Source organism: Marmota monax, unplaced genomic scaffold (genome assembly GCF_021218885.2).
Source record: "Marmota monax isolate L192 unplaced genomic scaffold, Marmota_monax_Labrador192_F-V1.1 WCK01_AAM20220418_F8-fsc00086, whole genome shotgun sequence".
Classification (NCBI taxonomy): Eukaryota; Metazoa; Chordata; class Mammalia; order Rodentia; family Sciuridae; genus Marmota; species Marmota monax.
Genome location: NW_026693086.1, coordinates 1036521 through 1063890, shown reverse-complemented (window position 1 = coordinate 1063890; position 27370 = coordinate 1036521). Strand labels below are relative to the sequence as shown.

At 42.3% G+C, this 27370-nt stretch overlaps 1 protein-coding gene across 1 annotated transcript in view; it reads left to right on the top strand.

The window, feature by feature from the left end:
* The first annotated feature begins 10582 nt into the window (after window positions 1–10582).
* Window positions 10583–27370, top strand: part of Usp31 (ubiquitin specific peptidase 31) — a 67785-nt gene continuing 50997 nt past the window's right edge. The window contains exon 1 of the mRNA XM_046454558.1: window positions 10583–11200. Within this exon, the coding sequence (XP_046310514.1) occupies window positions 10583–11200 (618 nt within the window). The remainder of the gene's footprint in view (window positions 11201–27370) is intronic.

Below are 27370 nucleotides of genomic sequence, written 5' to 3'. Positions count from 1 at the left end.
GCTGGCATTTGTCAGAAGCCCCTGGTCACAGCAAAGTGGAGAAGAAGAAAGGGAAATAGCAGCAGGGTGCAGAGGGACCAAGTATGTGGTGTGGCCTCACTTTATAACAACCTGCTTTTGTGAGACCTGACCCACTCCCTCCAGACAGATATTAACCCATTCATTAGGGTGGAGCCCCCACCGCTCTTAATCACCTTCCACTAGGCCCCACTGGGTGAGGTGGCAGACACCCATATTCCCAGTGGCTCAGGAGGCTGAGATAGGAGGATGTCAAGTTCAAAACCAGCCTCAGCAACTTAGGGAGGTCCTAAGCAACTCAGTAAGACCATGTCTCTTAAAAAAAAAAATATATGAAAAGGGCTGTGGGATGTGGCTCAGTGGTTAAGCATTGCTGAGTTCAATCCCTAGTACCAAAAAAAAAAAAAAAAAAAAAAAGTTCTACTAACTCTACACCTCTACACTGAGACCAAGCTTCCAGCATATGAAACTGTGGGGGACAAATCATACTCAAAGCATAGCAACATGAACAGCTGAAGTCCAGACTTTGTTTTGTTTTTTTTTTTATCAGGTTTTCACTAATAGTCTTCTTCTGTTGCAGTCCTGGATAATATGTTGATTTAGGCCTTACATATTTCTGGTTTTCTTTGGTATGTGACACAGTTTTTTTCAGTCTATATTTTTTTCCTGACCTCAAGAGATTATGAAAAATGTCCCCAAACTTAGATTTGTCTGATGTCTTTCCTCTTGATTAGACCAGGTTTATGGGTTTGGGTGAAGAATACCACCAAGGTTGAAGCACCATCTTCATTCAATTCTATCAGGGGATGCTTGATATCAATGATGTAGAGCTACTAATGTTAAGCTCGATCTCTTGGTTTAGGTACTGAGAGGTCTCTCTCTACTGTGTAATTGTTATTTTCCCTTAGTTCTTAGGAAGAAAGTCACTAAGTCTAGCCCACGTACCAGAAGTAAATGTGTTTTAAAAGAAAACTTCATATGGTTGCAGCAAGTGGAAAATCAGTATTGCTATAAATAGAGGGCAAATGTAACATTGAATACAGGGGGGGGAAAAACAATGCAATTAAAATCTGTGTAGATACTTGTTCTGGTTATCCAATCCCAAGTAACAAATTATCTTAAAACTTAATGGGTTGAAAATTACACAAAAGTCAATTTTGTCCAAGAATCTGCAATCTGGGCAGGCTCTTGGCAAGGGAGGGCTTGTCTCTGCTGCCTGTGGCACCCCTGGGGTAAATCTATTCGGAGTGGAAAGATTTATTCCCAGGATTCCTCACTCACGCGGCTGGCCAGTTGGTGCTGGTTGTCAACCAGTGCTCAGCCAAGACCTATGGCTTGGTTTCTTTCCATATGGGCCTCTCAGTGTGGCCTGAGCTTCCTCACAACATGGCGACCAGGTTCCAAGGGTGAACATCCTGGAATAGAGATCTGTTCTCAGAATTAAGATCTGTTCTCAGAAGTTACATTGTGTCTCTTCTGCAGAATTTTCTTTGTTGAGACAGACATAAAAGTACACCAAATTTCAAAAAAGAAGGGGACACGGATTCCACCTACTCATTGGGGAGCAGCAAGATTCTTCAAGGGCATCGGTGATGGGAAATACAATCTACTACCGTACTTTTGCCTGCTGAAGGCTATGAGCTTGCTCTATCTGTGGTTTGAAAAGGAGAGAGAGAAAAAAAGTGTTGGAAAGTTTTGCAATCCTACTAGAGAGTTTTCCTCTTATGAAGAGATGAATGGAAAGGGCATTGTTTCATGTTATTCTGAGTCTATACAGCCATTTTGAACTCCTCAAGCTTCCTGGACCCAGGGAGCCTTTTCATATCCCTGGGTTATGGCACATGTTTATTCTCTCTGCTCGAAGTTCCCACACTCCTTTCTCTGCCTACAAAGTTCGTTTCACTTGTCCACCCTCAGCTCCACTCTCCAAGTTAATGACAACATCATCTTGTTTTTCTAGCCCTTGTTTATGCTTTGTGTTTTAATTTCCTGGGGCCCTGTTTGGCTTCCTGGGTGTACTCACTACATGTTGAATTCCTAAAGCCTAGGAACTACATGTTGTTGTTCATGGTGTTTGTTTTTTATTTTAGTGATACTAGAGATTGAACCCTGGGCCTTGTGCATGCTAGGCAAGTGCTCTACATCCCTGGGCCTGGTAAGTTATTTTGTTTTGTTTTGAGATAGGATATCACTCAATTGTGTAGGACGGCTTCAAACTTACAATGCTTCCTGCCTCATCCTCTTGAGTAGCTGGGATTAAGATGTGCACCACCATTCCTAGTTTACATATTATTTTTAATTGTAGGTATTTATTTATTTACTTGGTACCAGGAATTGAACCCAGGGATACTCAATCACTGAGCCACATCCCTAGTCCTTTTTATATTTTATTTAGAGACAGGTTCTTACTGAATTGCCTAAGGCCTTGATATATTTTGCTGAGGCTGCCTTTAAACTCGAGATCCTCCTGCCTCAGCCTCCTGAGCCACTGGGATTACAGGTATGCGCCACCACACCCGGCTCTTTGATCTCCATTTGTAACACCCACCTGCACACTACATATCCTACCTGGCCAACTCCTGTTCATTCTTCAAAACCCAGATTGAGTAACCCTTTCTAAATGAAATAGTTGCCATCTCTTCCTATTTTTCAGTCCATTGAGATGCTATAAAAATAACATAAATTAGTTATAAACAACACAAATCTATTTTTCATAGTTCTGGAGGCTGGGAAGTCCAAGATCAAGGCATTCATAGATTCAGTGTCTGGTGAGTGCACCAACTTCCTGGTTCGGAGAGGGTGCCTTCTTGCATGTACTTGCATGGTGGAAGGAATGAGGGGGTCTCTTTTGAGCCTTTTTTATGATAAGAACATGGTCCCCATGACCTAATCATCTCCCAAAGACCTACCTCCCAATATCACCACCTGGGGGCTTAGAATTTCAACATATGTATTTCGGGGAAATATAAACATTCAGGCCACAGCACCTCCCAACTGAGTTATGACCCTCATCTTTGCTTCTCTCATGGGATTTCATTGGTATCTCTATTACAAGGTCCAGATGTTGTGGTGTGATGTATTAGCTGGTCTGTCAGTCTTCAGAAACACGGGCTAAGTTAAATCCTCTTATAGTGCAGACCCGTTTCCCAGAGCCAGACCCTGAGATAAAAATTCTTGTGTAAGAAGAGTTCTCAGAAGAAATTCCTAAGGGGTGTGTGTTAGTCTGTTTTCCATTACTATAAAAACAAAACAAAATGTCTGAGATTATCAGCTGAAAATGAGGCACGTTTTCGTTGGGCTCACAGTTTTGGAGGTTTCTGTCCTTGGTGAGTTGGCCCCGTGGTGAGGCAGCACATCAGCTGCTTATGGTGCAAAGTCCTAGGGTGGCTGGGCTGGGGGTGGGGTAGAGATGGAAGGGCATCCCACGACCCTCTTCCAGGGCATGCTTCCAGTGACCTAAATCCCCCACTAGCCTCCACCATTTAAAATTCCCACCATCTTCCAACAGAGCCATGATAAGGACCAAGCCTTTGATAGTTGGGCCTTTTGGTGGGACATTTAAATCCAAACTCTAGAAGGACCAGGTGAAGGAAAAGGAAGAATTCAAGCAAGGATGGAGTTTTGGGGAAAGTCTCAGAAAGAGTTCAGCTTCATATTGTGGGAATGTAAGTCACATCTCAGAATCGGTCAGGCCTGGAGGGAAGGAGCTGGCTACCAAACTCCTGCACCCAGAGTCATTGTCTAAGAGCCCTGTAGGAGACAACCCCCAGGCACTTCCCAGGTGTCTGTGTCTATGATGGGGGGTAGTTCCAGGAGTATGCAGGCAGGGAGAGCTGTGGCTATCGTCCTTAGAAGCCAACACACAGGCGCTGGAGACTGGGCACATAAAAAGACAAGGGGTTCTCACAAGGTCTCGGTGGAGCCCCAGTGGTGCTGGCTCTGATGGGGGACAGGGAACGCCAACTCCACACACCTGTGACCATCAAAAGTTGAGGAATTTGTTTAAATCACTTTGTGGCACTGAGTTAGCAGAGACCATAGAACCTTAAGATTTTGTAAGATTTCACTACTGAGTTGGAAAATGTGATTTTCAAGAAAAATAAAAGAACTAAAATTAACCTCAGAGAAGAAAGAAAATCTAGAAACCATTTAGAAACCATTTCGAAGAACTGATTCCCACCCTGACACCAGATCCAGAGAATAAATGAGATGAATTTTTATAACCTTTGGAAACAGGTCGTTTAAATCATTTCAGCGTCCAAAGAAAACAGGGATGTTTCACAGTTGTTGTTTTTTTTTTTTTTTAAAAAAAGGGGCACAAATGAAACCTCACAAGGATAGTACACACACACACACACATGAAGATGGTTTCCTTATAAATCCAAATAGAAACTTATGTATGAAATATCAGCAAAAGCTGGGTGCGGTGGTGCACACCTGTAATCCCAGGGGCTCAGGAGGCTGAGGCAGGGGGATCGAGAGTTCAAAGCCAGCCTCAGCAATGGAGAGGAGCTAAGCAGCTCAGTGAGACCCTGTCTCTAAATAAAATACAAAATAGGGCTGGGGACGTGGCTCAGTGGCCCAATGCTCCTGAGTTCAATCCCTGGTACCCTCCCCCCAAACCAAAAACAATGAAAAGAGAAATATTAGCAAATACATAAATCGATACTTTGAATGCCATCAACAGGACACCACACATGAACAAGTTGGAATGGACATTCGTCCTTTTTCACTATCCAGTACTGAATAGTCTTCCTTTAGGGAAAATCTCAAGGAGGATGGGAGGCAGCTCTCTCTCTCACTGTGGAAGGTGAATGGAGAAGATGGTCCCCACTTCCCAGGTGCTAGTAACCACACATGGAACTTACGCCTAACAAATGTATGCTCTCTCTTCAGTCTTTGAGTGTTGATAGGAAACGTTCAGAGACAATCAGAAGTTACCCAAGAATATTAGTAGTGGCTACAATAGAACCAGGAGCCAAAGAGTGTGTGGCTGCACTGTCCAATGTGGTGCCAACCTGGTGGCAGCAGTGAGTGACCAAGTTCACTGGAGGCACCAACTAGGACATCTTAAGCAGCATTTTCTGGAGCGGAGTCCTGGCTCTGTATTGTCTTCCTTGGTTTTCTCAAGTCTGATTCTGAAGATTTCCTGACAGTTCTGGGAGCCACCCAGTATTACAATGAAATCCTTTGCTGTTCAAATTTGTAACCAAGAACCTTTGATGGGTATACAGCCCAAAGCAGAAAAAAAAAAAAAAAAAGCAGAGGATCATCTTTCTTGATGCCCAGAAGACATTTGATAAAAGTCAAGATCCATTTCTGATAATAATGCTTTCCGAAGTAGGAATAAATGGAATCCACTTTAATGCAATAAATAATATATATCTCGAAGCAAAAGCAAATATCAAGCTTAATGGTGCAGTCTTGGAAGCTCTGCTATTAATGTCAAAAACTTTCCCACCCTCACTACTATTACTAACAGAATTCTGGAAAGGCAATTAGGCAAGAGAAAAAAAACGAGGTATGACTGTAATAAGAGGCAAGATTGTTATCTCATGAATTACCATGAGTTCCTGAAAAACCTAAGAGAATCACCTGAAAATTATGAGAAAGAATTAAAGTTCTTCATGGTGGCAGGTTATAAAAATTATTTAGCCCTATTGACAAACTGCAGAAAATATGAAGGCATAAAAATATCCCATTCATAATAAGCGACGAATAGGAATGAATCTATGAATGTTGTACAAGATTTACAGAAGAAAACCATAATCCACTGAGGGATATTAAAAGCCCCTGTATGATTTTTTAAAAGACATACTTAATCCTCAGATAAGATGAATATTTTGATGATATCAATTTCTCCTAAATTAATCCTATAAATTAAACCCAAAAGGATTAAATTAAATTGAGAGAACAAGCAAATAGCTAATAAAGTACTAGACAGTATTAGCCTATCAAACATTTCAATGTATTGTAAATCTATATGACTCTGGAAGGTAGAGGCATGTCAATGGGATGGAATAATTTATTTTTTAAGTGCCTAAATGTAGGTAGAGTTTAAGAAATGATGAAGTAGCATTTTAAAACAATGAGGAAAAGTTTAGATTTTTTTCCCACATTAAAAATATATATTTTTTAGTTGTCAATGGATATTTTATTTTTTTATTTATATGTGGTGTTGAGGATTGAACCCAGGGCCTCACACATGCCAGGCAAATGCTCTACCACTGAGCCACTACTGCAGCCCCCCCTCCCATTTTTTATTGGTGCATTATAATTGTACATAATGATGGGATTTGTTGTTACATATTTGTACATGCACACAATATAACAATATAATTTGGCCAGTATTACACTTCCCCTTCCACTCCCCTCAGGTTAGATTGTTTTTAAAAATAGTGCTGAGACAGTTGGCTACCCATATAGGGGAGGGAAAAGGCAACATCTTGTCTTAGTCTGTTTTCTGTTGCTATAACGAATACCTAAGATTCAGTGATTTATAAAGAAAAAAGGTTTATTTTGGCTTATGGTTCTGAAGGCTAGAAACTCCGAGGTCTGGTGGCAGCATGCGGTGAGGGCCTTGTATTGCTTCAACACATGGTACAAAGCCGAAGGGCAAGTGGGCCACTTGGAAGAGAAGCACAAGAGAGTGAAGGAAGCTAAACTTGCTTTGTAACAACTTGCTCCTGTGGTAACTAATCCAGCTGTGTTCAGACAAGAAGGCACTCACCTGAGAAGGGCATGAATCCCTTCATGAGGGCTCTGCTCCCTGACCCAAATACCTGCCCCTAGGTTCAGTCTTCAACACTGCCATATAAGGATCAAACCGCAGCATGAGTTTTGTTGGGGACAGATGACATTCAAGCCATAGTAGATTCTTACTGCATTTCTCACACAAAAATAAGTTCCAGACAAAGCAGGGGCAGGCTGTTTGTCTAACCATGCCCAAAAAATCAGAAGCTTCCACTTGACTACATAAAATAACTAAGATTCTATGATATAGAAACAGTGTAAACACGACCAAGTGAAATGGGTAGACCAAGGAGTAATACAATTCATGTATAAAGTGATTTTTATCAGGCAATGTTTATAAAAGGAATACAACAAAAGTAAAAATACAAATTGCTAATAAAAAGACATTGCTAGTCATTTTCTTGATTGCAAACAACAGAAACTGACACCAGTTAGTTTCAGCAATAAAGGAATTTATAAGAAGCCTATCAGATTAGTTCACAGAATAAATAGAGCCGGAGAACAGGCTTGGGCAGAAATGCAGGAAGGCAGATACTGGTCAGAACTTGTCATGAGAGCAGCTAGCCAGAGACTGTTGCCACTGTCCCTGGCCCTGTCCACCACCGCCTGCCACACTGCTGAAAACACTCGCTCATTTATTGCATTATCTCTAAGTAACTTTGTATCTACACTCCCAGAGCCAAAGACCAGGTAGGAGCTTCTGGCTGGTGTTCACTGGCTCACCTTCCTGGTTTCTAGCTAACAGGGGGTGACTGATCAAGTGGGAGGGGAACACCTTCTCTCCATTCTGGCCCAGTTTTTATAACACGAGTTTGGGTTGTCCTCCCTAATTTGGTATCCCTTCTAGACAGGGCGCAGCTTTAAATGTTGGATAGCTCAAAGGCCGGCACACGATATTCAACCTCATTCAATTGAGAAGCAAACCGACATGCCGTCACATTGTTCATCAAATTTGTTCTCGTGTTGAATAAAATCGCACTCTGCCTGCTACTTACCAGCAGGGTACGAGGCACCTGGATATATTATCGGATATACTAATATCCATAAAAATGTGAAGAATCAGGGATGACTCTTTTTCATAGATGAAAAACTGACTCTTGAAGAAATAGGTCATTTTCCTCCAGTCATCTCTCAAGTGTGAAGCAGTGTTAACTTATTCAAACCCAGGCCTTTTGATGACCCAGGCATAATGCCGACATCTGGGTTATTGGTCGTTAAATTTGCTGATGTGAAAAAGACTGTAAAACTCAACACTATCTTGGAGGTGGGAAATGTGTGCTCCTTATTCACTGTTGGCTGGATAAAACATTTCTAGAGGTCAGAGTGACAATAGGTGTCTTGTACGAAATGTGTGTACCCTTTGATCTGAGGTTTCCATCGAAGGATTGAGATGCAGGAGTGGACGAAGCATAGGTCATGATAATATTCCTGCAATGTCACTTTTATTTGTGTTGAATCAATGAATAGCTTAAGAATAAGGGGGAACAGTGGAAAATTTATTATATTGACCCACCTTCCACTCCACCCACCCAGAGAGCTGGGGATGGGACCCAGGGCCTCATGTGTTCTAGGCAAGCACTCTACCACTGAGCTACTGTCCAAGCAGAAGATTTACTACAGAATGTTGTTTGGGGTAAGTCCTACAAGAATGACTGAGTGCTCCAACTAGGAACTCTTTCAAGCCCGTTCTGGCCAATCTCTATGGCTTTGTTGTCCTTGAGGACCAAGAAGCCTAGAAGGGTAGGAGAGGCCAGACTGGGGGGGGGGGTTCTCAGGTGTCCTTCGAAGAGTTCAGATGTCATTTAGATATTGCTTCATAATAGCTATACCTTACAGTATTGGGTATTGAGTAAGATGGGTCTCTTCTGGGTTGAAGCCTGTAACTCAGAGTGAAGGTGACAGATTGCAAGTTGAATTTCAATGTGATCAAGTCAGTGTCATGACTTAGAGGGACCAAGACAGCCTGCAGTAGGGGTTGCAGCTTCCTGGAGGGGTTGATGCCTAAGGTGAGACATTGAGGATGAGGAGAGTTTAGCTAAGTGAAGAATTTCAAGGAGAGATGTTTACAGCAGAGGGAACCCATTGCACAAAGGCTTGGAACAGCAAATGTGTGCAAACCTTGAAGGTCATTGTGTTTTCTTGTAGGATGAGTGATCAGACAGATTTCTTCCTGATGTCCTGATGAGCTGAAGGTGCACAGAGGGACGGATATTTTGACTAAGGGTGGGAATAGAGGTGGTTTGGGCCGCTGCAGAGAACCCCAGGGGTATTACTATGGAACCCTACTTATTGGGAAGAGGTCAAAGACAACAGCCACTTACTTTGAAATGGGCCTAAGATGACCTTCACGTTTTGAAAAGGCAAAGGGTTCTCCGATGATTTTTCTCTTCTTCAGTAACCAGGACTTAGCAAAGAGAATACACACAGAAGAGGTCACAGACCCGTGGCTTTGGGGCTGGAAAGCAGCTTAAATACATACTGTTCTTTCCCCCACCCCCGCACTAATTTTTTTTTCTTTTTAAATTGAACCACCATTTAAAAATAGGATTTCCGCCTTCTCTTTAAAAATCGGATGATCTGGCAACACAGTCATCATTCTTGCATGGAAACAACTGACTATAGAGTTGAGCGGACGCCACTCATTTAAAAGGAAAGATGCTGATTCGTAGTCTGTCCCCATCTTTTCTTATATTCTCCCCAACATTGAGAGCCAACGCACTTTAATTAAATATTATAGGTCAACAGATGATTCTTCACTCGTTGCTGTGAGCTCTCTGGTCACCGTGACAGTTGTGGTCTGTGACCCCTGGATTAGAGATCAAGTTTAGGGATTTGACTCAAACTTGGGTTTAATGGGGGTAATCTCAAAGGCGCTGGATTGAAGATTAAAGATCTACATGCGTGGCATATGGAGGCCATCGTAAGTATTCACCAAGAGTGTAGCTTGCAGGCGGACAGGCAGAAACCATGTTAGTTTCATTCGCCGTCGCATCCCCACCATACAGTGCCTGGCAGGTGCTCAATAATCTGTTGACTGACTAACCGACCGAATGAATGAACGAATGAACGATGGGAGAGCTCAGCGAGGTTTGAAAGGTTGCTCTGAAAAGCAAAGTAATTCTGATAACACCGTTTCGCCGGGACCTCAAGGTACAGCTTGGAAGAAAAGTCCACCGGAATGTGCCCTGCTCCGTGACGGCGTTCGGGTGGTGCGCAGGCAGCAGGGATCTGCAACGTCCCTCGCGAGTCAGGCAGGGCTACCTTGCCCAGGACTGGACAGAGCCACGTCCACTAGCTCTTCCACGGTCTCGTCAGGGGCAGACGTGGAAATCAGGCTGTTCGGTTCCCTGGACCTCTACCATCTGATTAGCAACGACAGAGACCCGCCCGCGGAGGTCCCCCACCCAGCGCAAGTCTAGCCTTCTCCCCTACGCCTGGACCATGCCCACACTAGACATGGCTTCCCTCGGGCTTCACGCCGCAGGACCGCGCCCGGAGCCGCGAGTCCTAGAGTCCGGCTGGAGAGGCGCTCCGTTCCCACAGTCAACATGGCGGCCGGCGCGGCTTCAGCCCCGGGCGGGCGGCGCTGAGAGGCGGTCACGTGAGCGGCCCAGCTGGGCGGACCGCGCGCGCGCCCGCCCGCCCCGCCGGCCGCTGCTCGCTCGCTGGCTGGCTCGGCGGCGCTCTGAGGTGTGTGGGGCGTCGAGCCCCCGGGCCCGGTGAGGCGCGGCGCGGCGGGATGCGCCGGCGGCCGTGGCGGGGTCCCGGGCCGGGCGGGCGGGCGCGGTGATGAGCGTCGGCGGCCGCCGCCATGTCCAAGGTAACGGCGCCCGGGCCCGGGCCGCCGGTGGCGGCGGCGGGCGGGAAGGAGAAGCGCTCCTTCAGCAAGCGGCTGTTCCGGAGCGGCCGCGCGGGCGGCGGCGGCGCGGGGGGCCCCGGGCCGGCCGCGCCCTCCTCGCCCTCTTCGGCGCGTTCCGTGGGCAGCTTCATGAGCCGCGTCCTCAAGACGCTGTCCACGCTCTCGCACCTCAGCTCCGAGGGCGCCGCCCCGGACCGCGGCGGCCTCCGCAGCTGCTTCCCGCCCGGGCCGGCCGCCGCGCCCACGCCGCCGCCCTGCCCGCCGCCGCCCGCCTCGCCCGCGCCGCCCGCCTGCGCCGCCGAGCCGGTGCCGGGAGTGGCGGGGCTCCGCAACCACGGCAACACGTGCTTCATGAACGCCACGCTGCAGTGCCTCAGCAACACCGAGCTCTTCGCCGAGTACCTGGCGCTCGGCCAGTACCGGGCGGGGCGGCCGGAGCCCTCGCCTGACCCCGAGCAGCCCTCGGGACGCGGCGCGCAGGGCCAGGGCGAGGTCACCGAGCAGCTGGCGCACCTGGTGCGCGCCCTCTGGACCCTGGAGTACACCCCGCAGCACAGCCGCGACTTCAAGGTGAGCCGCGCGCCGCGCCGCGCCCCGGGCCCCGGGAGCATCCGCCGCCCGAGTCTTCCCGGGGCTCCTCCGGCCGGCCCACTTCTGCACCGGGTGCTTAGGGCGGTCGGGGCGCGTGACCGTGACCCGCACCCCGATTGCAAGGGAGACTCTTTCGTGCGTTCATCCATCCATCCCATCATCGCTCCCTCCCACCCATCTGTTCATCTGTCCGGCCATCCATCATGGTGTATTGAGAGCCCACTGCGTGTGTGCCAGGTCCTGAGTTAGGCACTGGGGAGGGATTTTTTGCCCTGAGCAAAGCTTTCATGGAACTTGGGAGTTGATAATGGGTCAGGGAATGTTGAACTGGGTTCAAATCCTGGTTCTGCTACTTAGTAGTGGTATGACTCTCAGCAAGTAACTTGCCATCTCTGTGCCACTTATTATTTTTTTTCCCCCCAATCTGGTTACCAATTTATAGCATACTAGTTGATGCGTTAGGTTGGACACTTGGAAATTACCCATTTTTGACTTACAGATTGGTACTTAATAGTAGTCAACCTACCTATGTTAAGTGCTTCAGTTGTTTAGTACCATGCGTTTTTTAAAAAAAGTTATTAAACACTTTAATAAGTTAAGAAGATAATATCAGATAGATAGTGGTTTGAAGAAAGCATCACCTGGTGATGTGATTGATGAGCTGGCAGTCTACTTTAAATTGGGGGAGGTGGCTTTGGGTCCTCTTTGCTGTCTGCTGGTGTGGCTACCCGTATAGTGAGGGGGAGATTTGAGACCTCAGCCATGAGCTTGGCCCAGTTGGTGGAGGGCCATTTAGGCTGCATTATGGAATTAGGCTCTTATTTTAAGCAGAAGGGGAAGATGATTTGCAATTGTGTAAGGGACACTTTTAGGTGGGATGTTGTGGTATTAAATAGAATGAAGTCACATTGTGAGGAAATCAGTTCCTTTTTGTTCTCTTTATATCCTGATCCTGTGGAGGCGAAAGTTGCAGCTTGATATTAGCCTGTTTGTAACACCTCTTCCAATCCCCCATGTCCACCCTTTAAAGATGGAACAACCTTCAAGTTTAGAGGCTTTGGTAGGCAGCGGTAGTTAGATTTAATAAAGTCATCCTTTTATTGGGCTTATTTTTTCATTTGTCTTTTCTATTTATGGCAAGTGGTGCTGGTTTTCCATTGGTTTGATCAAGTTTCTTTCTAAAATACATTTATTAAGTAAATGATTTGATTACAATATAAAATGGTGATCTGGCTGAGGAGTCTGCACTTGGGTAAGGTCCTGCTTTCTTGCTGAGAAGCAGTACTGCTGGTGTGCATCCCTTCCCTTTTAATACTTTTTACTTGTATTTTTTATGTTGCCCAGTAATGTTTTTCTCAAGAAAAAGTGGTTGCTGTTTGATCTTGAAAATTTGAATGGAAATACTTCAGTGAGCTAAGGGCTGGAAAAAAGAGAGTTCTGTATGAGAGATCTCTAGAAGGTAGGAGAATGGCCACCAGCTGGCTATTGTAGTAGGTTCTTTGTGTTTCCTGCTCTTTGCTTAGAGCTGCCTGTAAACAGCCATAGCACTTGAAAGTTTTCAAGGCCAGAGTGTGATGTTAAGTTTGGTTTTCTGGTCTTTTTCAAAATGTGAAAGTCAGTTTCTACAGCATCTTAGCATGTGAAGATTTTCATTGCCTTTTATAATACGGTGTTCATTTTTTTTAATCCATGAAGCTGTGAGCAGAAGTGGGTTAATAAGTCTGCAAGTGCAGGGACTGATTAATGGCAACTTTGGCAAAGTTGGATGGATTCTTGGAGGTCATTTCCATTACTTTTTATGAGGTCATGTTCACTTTTTTATCCATTAAGCTATGAACAGAAATGGGTCAATAATTCTAAAAGTGCAGAGACTTCATAGTCATGCTTTGGCAAAGTAGAGCAGATTCTTAGAGGACCTGTATTTTTTAAAAAACGTCATCTTCTGAACCTTTACATTTTACTCGGCATTCATTTATTCACCTCCCATTTACTGAAGTTTTACTCCATCAGTTGGGAATGCATTCTGCACAAGATAGAACAGTCCCCAGTGAGAGTGCCTTAGCAGTAGAAATGCTCAATTAGCTCATGTGGGAGTTCTGGGGTGGATGGTTCTGAGGTGGTTCAATGGACCTGCACCATTTCTGTTTTCCCACCCTATTGTTCTTAGATATTATTGGCTTTTTAGTCTCATGCCTGTCCCTCATGGTTGCCTGATGATGGCAGCTACAATACCCTACATTCTACCCAGGAAGGCAGGAAGTCATTAGGGTAATAGAAGTTGTTCCAGAAGCCCCTGCAGCAGGCTTCTGCTGCATCTCACTGACTATAACCGTGACTCCACAGAGGCTGGAATGTGGGCATTTGAGTTTCCCTGCCTTCGTGGAGGAGATGAGTGGAGGAAGCGCTTGCCTCTTATGCATCCCATGAGAGAGCCTCACCTGATGTGTGCCAGGCACCATCTTTTGAGGAAGACACAGTACCTGTCTCTGAGGAGTGGATTCATGAACGCCACACTAAAGTGCCTCAGCAGCACTGAGCCCAGGGCTGGCAAATTCCCTGAGATAGCACTTCTTACACTTTAACTTGCACAACTCACACTCGTAATTTACATGGGGATTTAGTAGAACTAGAGCGGGGCCTGGGAATCTGCATTTATTTCTAACCAGCCCTGGGGTGATGCGGATACTGATAGTGCGGCCCAAGGACCATACTTTGAATAGCAGGCTCAGAGGAAAAGTAAACAGTACAGAAAAGGTGACTGGAACAGTGTTCTGAAGGATGACTAGAAACTTGCTGGGCAGAGAAGTGGTGGGGCTGGCCTAGAAGAGCGTGTATTTTGGGGGGAAACATGTTTAATGGCTGGTTGTATCATGGAGAGCCGTGGGGTGCAGAAAGCTCCCTCCATGTTATAAGGGGTTGTGAGTGGCTGTGTAGGCTGGTTTTATCATTTGGAAGTTGAGAATCCAGAGCCGATTTTTTTTTTATTAACATTTTATTTTTTAGTTTTCGGTGGACACAACATCTTTGTTGGTATGTGGTGCTGAGAATCGAACCCAGGCCGCATGCATGCCAGGGGAGCGCACTACCGCTTGAGCCACATCCCCAGCCCCAAAGGGTAGTCTTATTAGTTGGAAATAGGGCGTTATTTCAGACCTGGATTCAGTATAGACAGGTGATAATTCCAGTGCCTAGTGGCCAGAGGCTGAAGGCCAGGCCCTTGGGGGAAACTAAACTGAGAGGAGGAGAGAGAGGAACTATTGAAGGGGGAGACCGAGGTAGGAGGGAAAGGCAGAAGGCAGAGTCGGGAGACCTGGATCACCTCACAGTGTGACTACATGCTTTTAGGCCTGAATACTGTGTGGAGCTGCAGAAATGTCAGTTTATACCTTTAAGAATCAAAATTCATGTTGGTGTCATAGCCAAGAAATCATTGCCAAATCCAGCTAAATCCAATGTCATGATGTTTTCCCTGTCTTAAGAATTTTATAGTTTAGTTTCTTATGTTTAGGCTTTCAGGTCTTTTTTTTTTAGGTAGGGCTGGGGATCAAACCCAGGACTTGGTGTATGCTGGCGAGTGTTCTACTATTGAGCTATATTCCCAGCCTCCTTTTGATCCATTTCGAATAAATTTTTGTAGGTAGTATAATGATCCAACCTAATCCTTTTGCCTGTGGCTATGAGGTTTTTCTCAAGACCTTGGATAAAAAGTCTTTCCTATCTTTACACAATGATCTTGGCACCCTTGTTGAAAATCAGTTGATTATGTGAGGCTTCACTTCTGAGCTCCGTGTTCTATTCTGTTAGTCTGTATGTCTGTCTTAATGCCAGCACTGCCCTGTTTTGATTACCAAAGTTATTTGTGTAGTAAGTTTTGATATCAGGTATGACTCCTCCAACTTTTTCTTTTTTCAAGATCATTTTGGCTTAAGAATCTCTTGAGATTCTACAGGAATTTAATGATGGATTTTCTAAGAAAACGCTGTTAGGATTTTGATGGGAATTGCATTCAGTCTTAGATTTCTTTGGGTCGTAGGTCGTAGTGTCATCTTAACACTATTAAGTCTTCCAGCCCAGGAACAGGGGGTGTCTCTCCATTTATGTCTTTAATTTCTTTCAGCTTTGTTTTGTAGTTTTCTGTGTATTGTTGTCCTCCCCAACTTCTTGATTAAATTTATTTCTAAGTAATTCATTCTTGTTGATGCTATGTAAATGAATAGGTGTGTGTGTGTGTGTTGCGCGCGCTAGATGTGAGCATGCTTAAGCAGACTCTCTAACACTGAGCTACACCTTCAGCCCTATAAATGGAATTGTTAATTTTCTTTTTGGATTGTTCATTGCTAGTGTATAAATGAAAGTGATTTTGCATGTTGATTCTGTACCCTCAGCTTTGTTAAATTCATTTATTAGCTCTAACAGAATTTTCTGGAATCTTTGGGGTTTTCTGTGTACAGGATCATGTCATTTTTAAACAGAAATAATCTTAACATTTTTCTTTCCAGTTTTCATGCTTTTTGTTCCCTTTTCTTGCCTGATTGCTTTGGCTAGAACTTTCAGTGTTATGTGAATTAGAAGAGGCAAAGTGGGCATCCTGGAGGACAGGCCTTCTGCCTTTCCCCATAGTGTTTGGTGTTGGCTGAGGATTTCTGCATATGGGCTTTATCATGTTGAGGAAGTTTCCATCTGTTCCTAGTTTGTTGAATGTGTGTGGGGTGTGTGTGTGCGGGTGTGTGTGTGTGTGTGTTTAAGTCATGAAAGATGTTGTCAGATGTTTCTTTCTGCATCATCTGAGATGATCATGTGTTTAGGTTTTTCCCAGTTCATTCTGTTAATGTATGTTTATTACATTGCTTGATTTTTTTGTATGTTGAACCGCTTTTTATTCCAGGAATAAATCCTACTTGGTCATGGTGTCTCTTGAGATGTTGAAACCTCCTCACTTTCTTTCTGTCTTCTCCATTTCATCTTTGTATAGTGTATGTGTGTGTAAGTAACAACTTCATTAAACATGTGATACATTTGACATGAATTTCTTAGCCAGGTTCCATAGCGCATATACCCATTTTCCATCCCAGCAAACGTGGGAAGCTAAGGCATGAGGATTACACATTTGAAGCCAGCCAGTTTAGCCATTCCTAACTAACCTAAAGAGACCCTGTTTCAAAATAGAAAAAGGGAGGTAGCTCATTGGTAAAGCACCCAAGGGTTTGATCCCCAGTACCCAAAACAAAACAACAAAAAATATGGGTCTATTTCCTTCAGTCTCCTATTTTTCAATTTTAGTTTGGTATATTTGTATATTATAGAAAGTTTATATTTTTCAACCTGTCCCTTTTCCATAATTGCTGTTATTACTATATAGCTGAAAAAGTTACTCTTGCTTATAGGATAATTTTTTTTCCTTTTTTTTTTTTTTCTATTATGTTCTAAATTCTCTCTCTCTCTCTCTAGTACTTTGGAGTTGACTTTGGTGCTTGTGTAAAGTGGGTGTTTATCCTAAGGTTTGGCATTTCCTATCTTGTATGGAATGGTGAGTGGTTGAGAGCTAGGCCACACTGCCCATGTGTGAATCCCACTGCATTGCTTCCTTGGAACCATGGAGCTGAACTCTCTGGGCTCCCTTTCCTCATCTTCAAACAGAGATAAGAGTATATCTACTTCATAAGCCTGTTTTGAAAACAAACAAGAGAAGGACTTGGTCAGGGCCTGGCTCAGATGATGATGTTATCATTACTACCCAACCTTATTATCACCTTGCTGTACACAAAAAGTTTCTCCCTGTTTAGGATTTCTGAATTTTGTATCGTTTCAATGTTTTTGTTGGTACCATGTAGTATTATTATTGCTTCTTACTCTTTCTCATGTTGTTCTTTAAAAGTTCTCCAAATTTTAGGTCATTTTGCTAAGTTTCAAAAAACCCCCAAAGTATATTGTGTGAATTTTAATGTTAGATACCTTTGAGACAGATAACCATGTCTACCGAATGCCTGCAGCCATTGATAAAATCAGTATCTACCAACAAAACATTAATAATGTTACAGTGAGAAAATCTGAATCAACTGATAACTGAGAAAGGAATTCAGAGTGAATAAAGAAATGCTTGTTCCCCAAAGGAACAGAGTTGTGTGAATTTACTCTTATACTCCTCCAAGGATCAGACAGTCCCCATGTTGTGTGAAACACTTACTCTCAGAATCAAGAGGATTTGGTTTCTTAAACCTACACTCTGTTTCCCCCTCCCCTTGCTGGTGACTGTTATCTTCTTCAGCCTGAGTCTCTGTACTTGGTTTGTGGGAAGTGCACAGCACTTGGCTAATCTGTCTGAAGAGGCCACATCCAAGGACAGCTTCACTCCAGCCTCCTTATAAAGGGGAGGTCTGGTGATGGTGTTCTGACGTACACTTTGGTCAGATCTTAAGAACTGGCCTGATGACTCTTGTTGGACTTTAAGCTTTCAGAGAGGAAGGGAGAAATTGGAAGAGGGAGTGGCAGGCCTCAGGCTATGGGATTTTATGAGCAAGTTGTCTGAAAATCAAATGATCACCTTCCCTTAATGGTAGAGTACCTGTCACTGGACTCCTGCAAGCAGTCTTGGTGACGCCGTAGAGGGAGCCTTGCGCCCCATTGTGGGTTGGGCTGGATTCCGTTTCTTTTCCTTTGCTTGTCTCTTGCTCCTTTCTTCTGATGTTTGAACACCTATAAAATGCCTGCTGGAAGTTGATGGTGTTGGCAGCTTTGATGGGTGGGAAAGAACAAAGAGGAGGAGAAGCCAGGAGATTGAGGTTTTGGAGTAGGAGTCCAGGGGTGATGTTCCTTAGGACTGGAAAACAAAGTGATTAGTGGTTGTGTGTGTGGGGGGGGTAGAGTTCAGTTGTGGAGGCTCCTATGGTAACTGAGCGTTAGAATCCCAGAGAAGCTCTTGGTGAAGCTGTATTTGTTGAATGCTACATTTTCAGGTGTTGTGCAAAGTGAAGCTGAAGTGGTCTAGATAGAGAAGTATCTTCTAAGTCAGGACACAGCTGTGGTAATATAGAGGCTGGTCCTCAGCCAGTTTTAAATTTTCCTTTGGCCTAAAGTTTTTGGTTTGACTCTGCCACTTTTATTTTGTTACTTGTGTGTGGTTTGATGGATTTTTCCTGTCCCCTTCTATACACTGGTCACAATGAGAGGCTATTAAATGGGGCAGTGTTCTCTGTTTGTGTAGTTCCCCACAGCTGTTTCCTATAGTAAAGACTCTGGAAAACAATGACCTCATAGTTTCCATAAAAAAAATCCTTTTATATATAGAGTGGAAAAGAAATCATTCAAAATTGAGTAATTTAAAGTTCTGCCCTCTGTTGCTTCTTCCTTCAAAAATATTCTTGTTTGCTCTGCTCATTAATTGTTCATTGGCTGTTCCTCAAATGACCTTCTGTGTTAACAAACAACAGTTTTGCAGTGGAGCCTATCAGGATGTCTTGTCTTTCATGAAACCGTGATTGTTCGTTGTCTGTTTAGCAGCCATTGTCTTATGTCATGGACTGTGGAGTTCCTAGAGGAATTGGCCAGTCACTGAACATCTGTTGCTTCTTCCCTCCAGTTGTCCAGCTCGGATGGCAGTAAACAGTGTATCCACAAACAAACAGTTCACGTGGTGGAAGATTTCATGGTGCTGTTGGATCTGCTCCTGCTGGGAGGACTTTTAAGCTCATTACCAGATCAGCACATCTTTTTACCTTTAACTTTTGGTGTTTTTCTAATCTTTTAAGAGCAGGACAAAGCTCTCTGATCTTTTCAGGAGATTTTAAAAACAATAATATTCATAATACTGAAAACCCCATTCATTTATGTAGAGCCAGATTATTTACAAGATAACTTCAAATTCATATGAAGTTTCAAAATTTAATTTTCACAACAACTCTGTGAAGAAGCACTGATAACTCTCTAATTTTTTTCCTTTAAGGGTACCTAGGATTTAACCCTGGGGGCAATTTACCAATGAATCACATTCCCAGTTTTTTTAAAAAAAATTAATTTGTTTTAGTTAGTTATACATGACAGTTGAATGCATTTATGCACTTTGATATACATAGATGGGATATAATTCCTCATTTTTTCTGAGTATACATGTTGCAGAATCATATTGGTCATGCAATCACATATATACATAAAATAATAATGTCTGTTTCATTCTATCTTTTTTTTTTTTTTAAATTTTGAGAAAGGGTTTTCACTAAATTGCTTTTAAAGTTTGGAAGTTAGAATTCACTGCAAGTGAGTAGCAGAGGTAGGACCGCAATCCTGCATGTTTTTTTTTGAGCATGAAATGAGAAGATGTAAGTAAGGGTTCATTGTTGAAACTAGTAAGATGGATGGGCCACATGCAGGCACGCGTTCTCAACTTAAGGCCATCTGAGTATCCTTGCCTTTTCCTCAAGTAACCAAAGCCCTGAAAAACAAGCAAGTCGATGATGTGATTCTTCACACTCTGTGTGGTTCTGTCGAGTTCTGGGGCAACTCATTATGACCCTTGTTTTCCTGACCTGATCCTTTCAGTGCTATGGTTCTCTATTGACATTGCAGATTTTCATGTATCATCCTATTTGTAAAAATATTTTTGCTAGCGAATTGCATGAGGACCTAACAGGTGTATTACTTCAATTTGTAAATGTTCTACAGCATACAATTTATATTCAAAGTTACACGGTACATGAAAATTAATAGCTGACATAGAATGCCATATCTTGCATTGGGGTTAACAAATGCACTACCCATAGTTCCTTTACATAGGGTCTGTTTTCGGTTCCTTTCAAAGAAGTGTCATGATCTGGGGAGGTGATAGTGCTGTTCTGGTCAGACCACACCTTAGATTTTATGTTTCATGCTGGGACATTACAGTGTTGTCTAATTCTGGGAGTGACAGCTGCATTGTGTCTGGATGGTGGTGCAGGAGCAGGGAAGTAGAGCTCCTGTTTGCCTCCCAGGGGGGTGTCCTCTAGTGGTGAGGGAGCTTCCTGGCACATAATTCCAACTCTTCTAGTTCCAGCCATCATGTCCCAGGTATACATCTGCATTAGCCTTCCAGCCTCTCCCTGTTTCTAAACTTTCTGTTCCAACTGATGGTTTTTATTGCTGCCAGGTTAATCTTCTTAAAGCTTACCTGTAGTTATATTATTTTTCTTCTTAAAAATTGCCAATACTTTTCCTTTTATATACAAAATGTAGGGTGAATGTGTTGGCTTGCCATTTAAACTTCCCATGATGTGGCCCACCTTCTGCCTACCCAGAGAGGCAGCGGACATGGGGAGAGCTGAAGACTCAGACTTGGGTCCAGATCCTGAGATCTGAGGCAAATAACTTCCTTCTCTTAGCTGTTTCCTCTTTTATATGTTGCTTTCTTCATAGGATTGATATCAGGAATAGGAGAAATACAGTGCTAGGCACAGAGGAATCTGTTAGTGTTGTTATTCGTGGCCACCTGACCATCCTGCAGCTTTTTAAATGCTCCATACTTCTCTGTCTTGCTTTCTCTCTTTCTTCTTCCTGGGCCCAGGGTACAAACATTCTTCAAGACCTACTTTAAAAACCACTCCTGTGCAAAAGTTCCCTTTAACTCCCGTGCTTGGAAGTAATAGCTGCCTCATTTGAAAGCAGGTAGCATTTTTTATGAATTTTCTAGTGCTACTAGTACGTCTATCTCTCATATAGTTATGTTTGAACAATAACAGTAATAGCTAGGTATTCAGAAAACTATGAAAATTTCATGTCCCTCTCAACCAGTGTCAACAATTACTTATTTGTAGGTAACCTTACTCCATTTGTTTTACTGTTGCCTTTCTTCCTTAAAACCTTTGAAGCAAATTTCCAATGTGTTTCATCCATAAATATTTCAGTATATCTCTTTAACAGCTAAGGATGCTTTAAAAAATCATCTATTTTCCACCTAAGGAAAGCTAACATTAATTTCTTATTATCAGTTATCCACTATTGTTCACATTTTTCTGATTGTCTCACATTCATTTAGTCATGCACAATAGAGATTGTGTGTGTGTGTGTGTGTGTGTGTGTATTACAGTTTGTGTATATTAGGACTCAAGTCATAAATTTTCAATGGATTGATAAATCATTTAAGACTCTCATAATCTGTCCTTTTTTATTTTAGTTTTTTTCTCTTGTAATTTATTTGTTGAATGAATTGGGTGTTTGTCTTAAAATTTCCAATCTCTTGTAAACTGATCATAAAATCCAATGTAAATGATTACGTAAAAAGTGAAATAAAAAGGCATATGTAAGACCAGCTCCATTAAAAACAATTGTCAGGTTCATTAGATATAAAGGTACTGTTTAATCTGTAGATGTTTTAAAAGGCATAGTCTCCTTTTCTATATGTATCTTGTCATGGACCAATGACAAAGAGTTCACCTCTTGTTGGGTCATATTTTGAAGAGCTCTGACAGATTGTATGATTTTTTTGTGCAGCTTCATTTAAAATGTGGTAGTTATATATAAAGTGGTAGTTATATCTCAAAAGTTTAACAAAATTAAAGTTGAAAGTTTTCCCTCCTTTTTTTGGGGTGAAACTGTGTTGTGTGGGTGGCATTGTAAATTTCCATCAGGAAATTCTGTCTGGTTGTATCTCTTGTAATGTCAATAGTCATTGACGATTATTCTCTAATCTGTTAATTCATTAAGGGTCAGAAAGTGGTAACATTATAATTCTAAAATTCACTCTTCATTAGCTAGAATACTGAAGATATTCTTGCCCTCATCAATTATTTGGTTACCCTAAAGCAAATTTGTAGAAAGTCTAGATAAATGTTTGGGTCCCTCTCTTTATTTTCCAGTTCTCACAATAATTATTTGATTTCAGATGTGGCTAGTTTTGGTAACCTATGAACTCAAGAGTTTAAGTGTATTTGATTGTTCAGTCAATTATAGTTATTAACCTTTTTTTTTTTTTGGGCGGGGGGTGTAGTTCTTGTTATGTTGTCTCAGACTGATCTGATACTCCTGGGGTCAAGCTACCTCCTGCCTTGGATCTGCTCAGTGCTAGGGCTGCGGGCTAGTACCAACATACTTTGCTGTTAACCTTTTTTTTTTTTTTTTTTTTTTTTGGTGGTGCTAGGGATTGAACCCAGGGCCTTGTGCATGCAAGGCAAGCATTCTGCCAACTGAACTATATCCCTAGCCCTTTGCTGTTAACCTTTTTGTTGCTCCAAATTTTGATCATTTGGAACAGGTTGCCTTCCAAGTCCTTTTGACACAATACTTGTATTCTGTGCTGTTAAACCAGAGTGGAAGGAAGCCAAGGTGTTCTAAGCAATCTTACATTTCTTGTACTAGGTTTGGAATCTCTTTAAGGAGCTCTGGTTCTTTGGTGGTAAATGGTATTGAGAGACCAAATCTGGGCATTAGGGTTATGCATAGTTTCCAAGAAATGGATAATTTCTTTTAAAGTTAAATCATGATTTCATATTCATAATTCCAGTTCTGGGTTTCAGAGGTTTTATTTACCTCATTGGTCTTATATCTGTGTCTCCTTTCTCCCAAGCTGAAAATCCTATTTGTAACACCCGTTTAAATTCTTACTTGCCTTATGTCATCATTCACTGACAAGTCACAGAATGATAAGCCCAACACTACCACAAATAGTGTGAATATTCAAAAGTGGTTTAAGATTATTTGTAAGTTTTTGTTTCTTTTTTGTCTATAATAAGGTATATCCTACTAAGTTTGTACAAGTTACAGTGTCTTAAAGCCTCTGTGGTTCTGTCATCAACTGGATATAAAATTCAAATAATTTGTTTCTCTTGATTTTGAGGGATTGCTGTTTAAAATTTAACTTTGTTGCATAATTGTGCAAAAAATAGAATATGTGGCCCAGAGACAACTCTGCAAAGCAAAATCTGTTCAAAAAGTCTAGCTTTGTCTGATTTTTGTACCCTATTTCTATTCTTCCCAATTTTGTGATTTAGTCTTTGTTTAAATGTAAGCAGATATGTATGAGTATATGTGTGTGTGTATGGTGGGTATTCATATTCTCCCTTTTATTTGCATAAATAGTAGCAGACTATGCATGTTTTTCTCCATCTCTTTTTCATGTAACTAACATAGGAGTGCTTACCATATGCTGTGCACAGTGGATTATTGTATTTAATCTTTATAGTGTTGCAAGGTAGACACACAGATTGTTATTTGTTTTCAGATGAAGAAAGGGACATCTCTGCACAGACTTTTAATTCCAGGATTCTCCTTATCCCCTGTAGTAACTAGTCCTGTTCTTTGTGTGCATATTCATGAGTACATGAGCAAGGAACTCCCTATTCTGCTTTAATTTGAGTAGTGATTGGGGCTGGGGGGCAGCAAAGACAGGCTTTGTTTAAACTGTAGGGAAAGACATTCAACCCTGTCTTTATTTGAGGGCCTTGGTTTTCAGTAGCTGGAGAAGAATAATAGTTAAGGTCCTCTTGCCTGCCCAGAGTTGCCCCCAGCTGTTAAAAGATGCATTAAGTTGAAATGTACTTTAATCTTACCTTAACGTAAGAGTCCCTTTTTAACAGTTTAGTGACTCCTTGGTAAATCTCCCTTGTGTTAGTCTTTAATTCATGGAAGTTATAATAAACTAGAGTAATTAAAGAAAAGACAACTCCTCCAACAGCAGCTGCCCACGGCAGATAGCTACTCGTTAATGATATCAGGATTTTACAGAGGACACGGCAGCTTTTTATCCTGCATCCTGCAGTAGGAGGGTTACTTACCCTTCTGGCTCTACTGTGGTATGGCAGCTTGGTTGGGCTGCTGTGACCGATGCCATCTCTGGATATATGGATCTCCTAGGCTTCAGGCTGTCAGCATCAGAGGACAGTGTTGGGAGGAAGTGAGGGTTAGGGCCGGCAAGGTTTGGGGTCTCCTCATTTCCTTTTGAAAATCTGTGAACCCAGGAATTTTGAATTTAGTCAGAATTCTGGTGCGGCTGTGTTGGCTGCACCGTGTTTCCTTATTTTCCTTTTCATTGCCATATAACATCAGCCTTATAGATATGGCATTGAACAGCTGTGGGTTCCTTTACATCTGAGTGATGAAAACATTTTAGCAGGAAAAACCAGCCTATGAGAGCAAGCCTGTGACACACGAGAGGGACTCTGGCAGGACAGAGGTGTGGAGATTCCTGCAAAAGGCCACTGTATGAGATGCTGAGGAGGAATAATGCTCTGCCTCAGAGTCTTCTCCAGGTCTGGCCTGGCAGCCATAACGGATGGCTTCCCTTGGTGCAGCTGTGCTCAGGGCTCTGGCCCTAGGATTGCAGACAGTAACGGCCCCATGCTACAGTGCTGGGTGACCCACGGCGGGGTAATCCTCAGCAGGGTATGTTCTGTGCCATCGTACTGTCATTGTATCATCTTTTGAAAAAACATGGTGATACTCCATTCATCTGACCTTTTGGGAAGTTCATTTTTTACATTTTATTTTTCAGATAAATTTTTTGAACATCAGATCTTAAAATTTTAACTTTTTTTTGAGTGGGTTTTAGATGGATAAGCCACATGCTGTACACTCCCCCAGGGAGAGAATCCTAGACACACTTATGCTTTCCTTTATTTGAGTCTCTGATGTGACCATGCTCTCTGAGTTCCATTCTGTTTTGTGGAGTTTTCTTTTGGGGCCAGTTGGACAACACAGGGCCTTGTAGGTGTCGGGTCTGGATCGCTGCATTGTTTGGGTTCTTGTTTGGTTTTGTGTGTTCTCCTCCACCGCTTCCCACGTCTTCCTCCATGTTGTGTTCTCTTGCTTCATCCTCCTCCTGGGAGCCTACACCTTCTTCCTCACTTCTCTGTTTTACAGTTTCTAATCTGCTTTTAGTTAAGTAACTAGATAAATAGAATTGGCTCTAAATAAGATGAATTGTGGTCTAAGAGTCTGGCTAGATTTTAGTGTGTTTCTTTTTAGAAGACAACATTTTCTTTCAAATTTCTAAGTAAAGTATGGCATATACATACAGAAAAATGCATAAGCCATTAGTGTACAGCTTGATGAATTGTCCTAAAGTAATAATTTATCACCTCGATCAAGAAATAGGGCATCACCAACACTCCAGAGGCTCTGTGCACTCTCCCTTCCCCACGCCACCCTCCCTGTCCTGCCCAGAGGAGACTACTCTCCTGGCTTCCAGCACCGTCAGTCAGCTTTGTCTATTTTTGAACTTTGTTATATGTTAAATAATAAGTGTTTACTTTAAAAAACAGCTTTATTGAGATAGTTTGCTTAGCATATAATTCACCTATCAAAGTGTACATTTCAGTGGTTTTCAGTTTATTCTCGGGTTGTGCAACCATCACTGCGATTTTAGAAAAATTGTATTATTCCCTAAAGATACTAGTGCTCATTAGCAGTCACTCTCCGTTCCACCCTCCCTGCCCTGGGCCACTACTAATCTACATTTCATATAAATGGAATCTTACAGTAAGTGGCCTTTTGTTTCTGGCTCCATTCACTTGGCATTGGGGTTCAAGGCTTATCATGTTGTGGCATGCATCATGCTTCAATCCTTTTTGCACCCAAAAAATCCATTTTACGAATATTTATATTTTGCTTATCCATTGATGGACATGTGAGTTGTTTCTATTCTTGGCTGTTATGAATAAATTCTGTGGGACACCTGAGTATAAATTTTTGTGTGGGCACAATTTTTTCATTTCCCTTGGGTATAGGAATAGAATTGCTGGGTCATATAATAATTATGTTTAATTGTTTGAGGAGCTGGCAGACTCTTTGCCAACATGCCTGTACCATTTTATACTCCCACCATCAATGTGTGAGGATTCTAATTCTTCCTTATCCTTATCAATACTTGTTAATTTTTTATTATTATAACCATCGTAGTGTGAAGTGTTATCTCATCGTGGTTTTGTATGTATGCATCAAGTATGTATTTTTTGTGTCTGGTTTCTTTCCTAAGATTTGTTATAATATCCATTTCAATAAGGGGTAGTATTCAAATTATTGTAGAAAACTTAGAAAGTATATAAAAGTTAAATGAATAAAATGAAAAAAATATAAGTTATTTGGCGTGTTGCTTTCTTGCCTTCTGCTGTATTTAACCTAGTTTAGACCACGCACTATATGTGTATATAGTTTTGCATTTATTTCATATTGTATTTTGAGAGATTTTTGTCGTAAAAATTTTCAAATTATTGCATGAGATAGTACAGTCTATTTTTTTTTTAATTTTTTATTGTGGGTTGTTCAAAACATTACAAATTTCTTGACATATCATATTCCACACTTTGATTCAAGTGGGTTATGAACTCCCACCTTCACCCCATACACAGATTGCAGAATCACATCAGTTACACATCCATTGATTTACATATTGCCATACTAGTGTCTGTTGTGCTCCGCTGCCTTTCCCATCCTCCACCCTCCCCCCTCCCCACCTCTCCCCTCCCCTCCCCTCCTCTCTCTCTACCCCCTCCACTGTATAACCCTGAGGGTCTCCTTCCATTTCCATGCAATTTCCCTTCTCTCTCCCTTTCCCTCCCACCTCTCATCCCTGTTAAATGTTAATAATCTTCTCCTGCTCTTCGTCCCTACTCTGATCTTAGTTACTCTCCTTATATCAAAGAAGACATTTGGCATTTGTTTTTTAGGGATTGGCTAGCTTCACTTAGCATAATCTGCTCTAATGCCATCCATTTCCCTGCAAATTCTATGATTTTGTCATTTTTTAATGCAGAGTAATACTCCATTGTGTATAAATGCCACATTTTTTTTTATCCATTCGTCTATTGAAGGGCATCTAGGTTGGTTCCACAGTCTTGCTATTGTGAACTGTGCTGCTATGAACATCGATGTAGCAGTGTCCCTGTAGCATGCTCTTTTTAGGTCTTTAGGGATGAGATAGTACAGTCTATTTTTGAGTACTTAGATGACTTCTGGTTTTGATGAACCTCTTTTTTTTTTCTACATAAATCTTTCACTTTTGATCATTTCTTTAGGCTGTAGGAGTGAAATTCCTGATAGTAGGTGCCTGTTTTGAAGGCTAATGAAATCATATTCTTACCTTATTTTACAGAAGGATTGACTACTAGCAGTGAGTAAGGATAACTATAGTATACCACTGTTGGAATAATAAAAAAAAAAGAAATCTTCTAATTAATCTCTACGTGAAACATA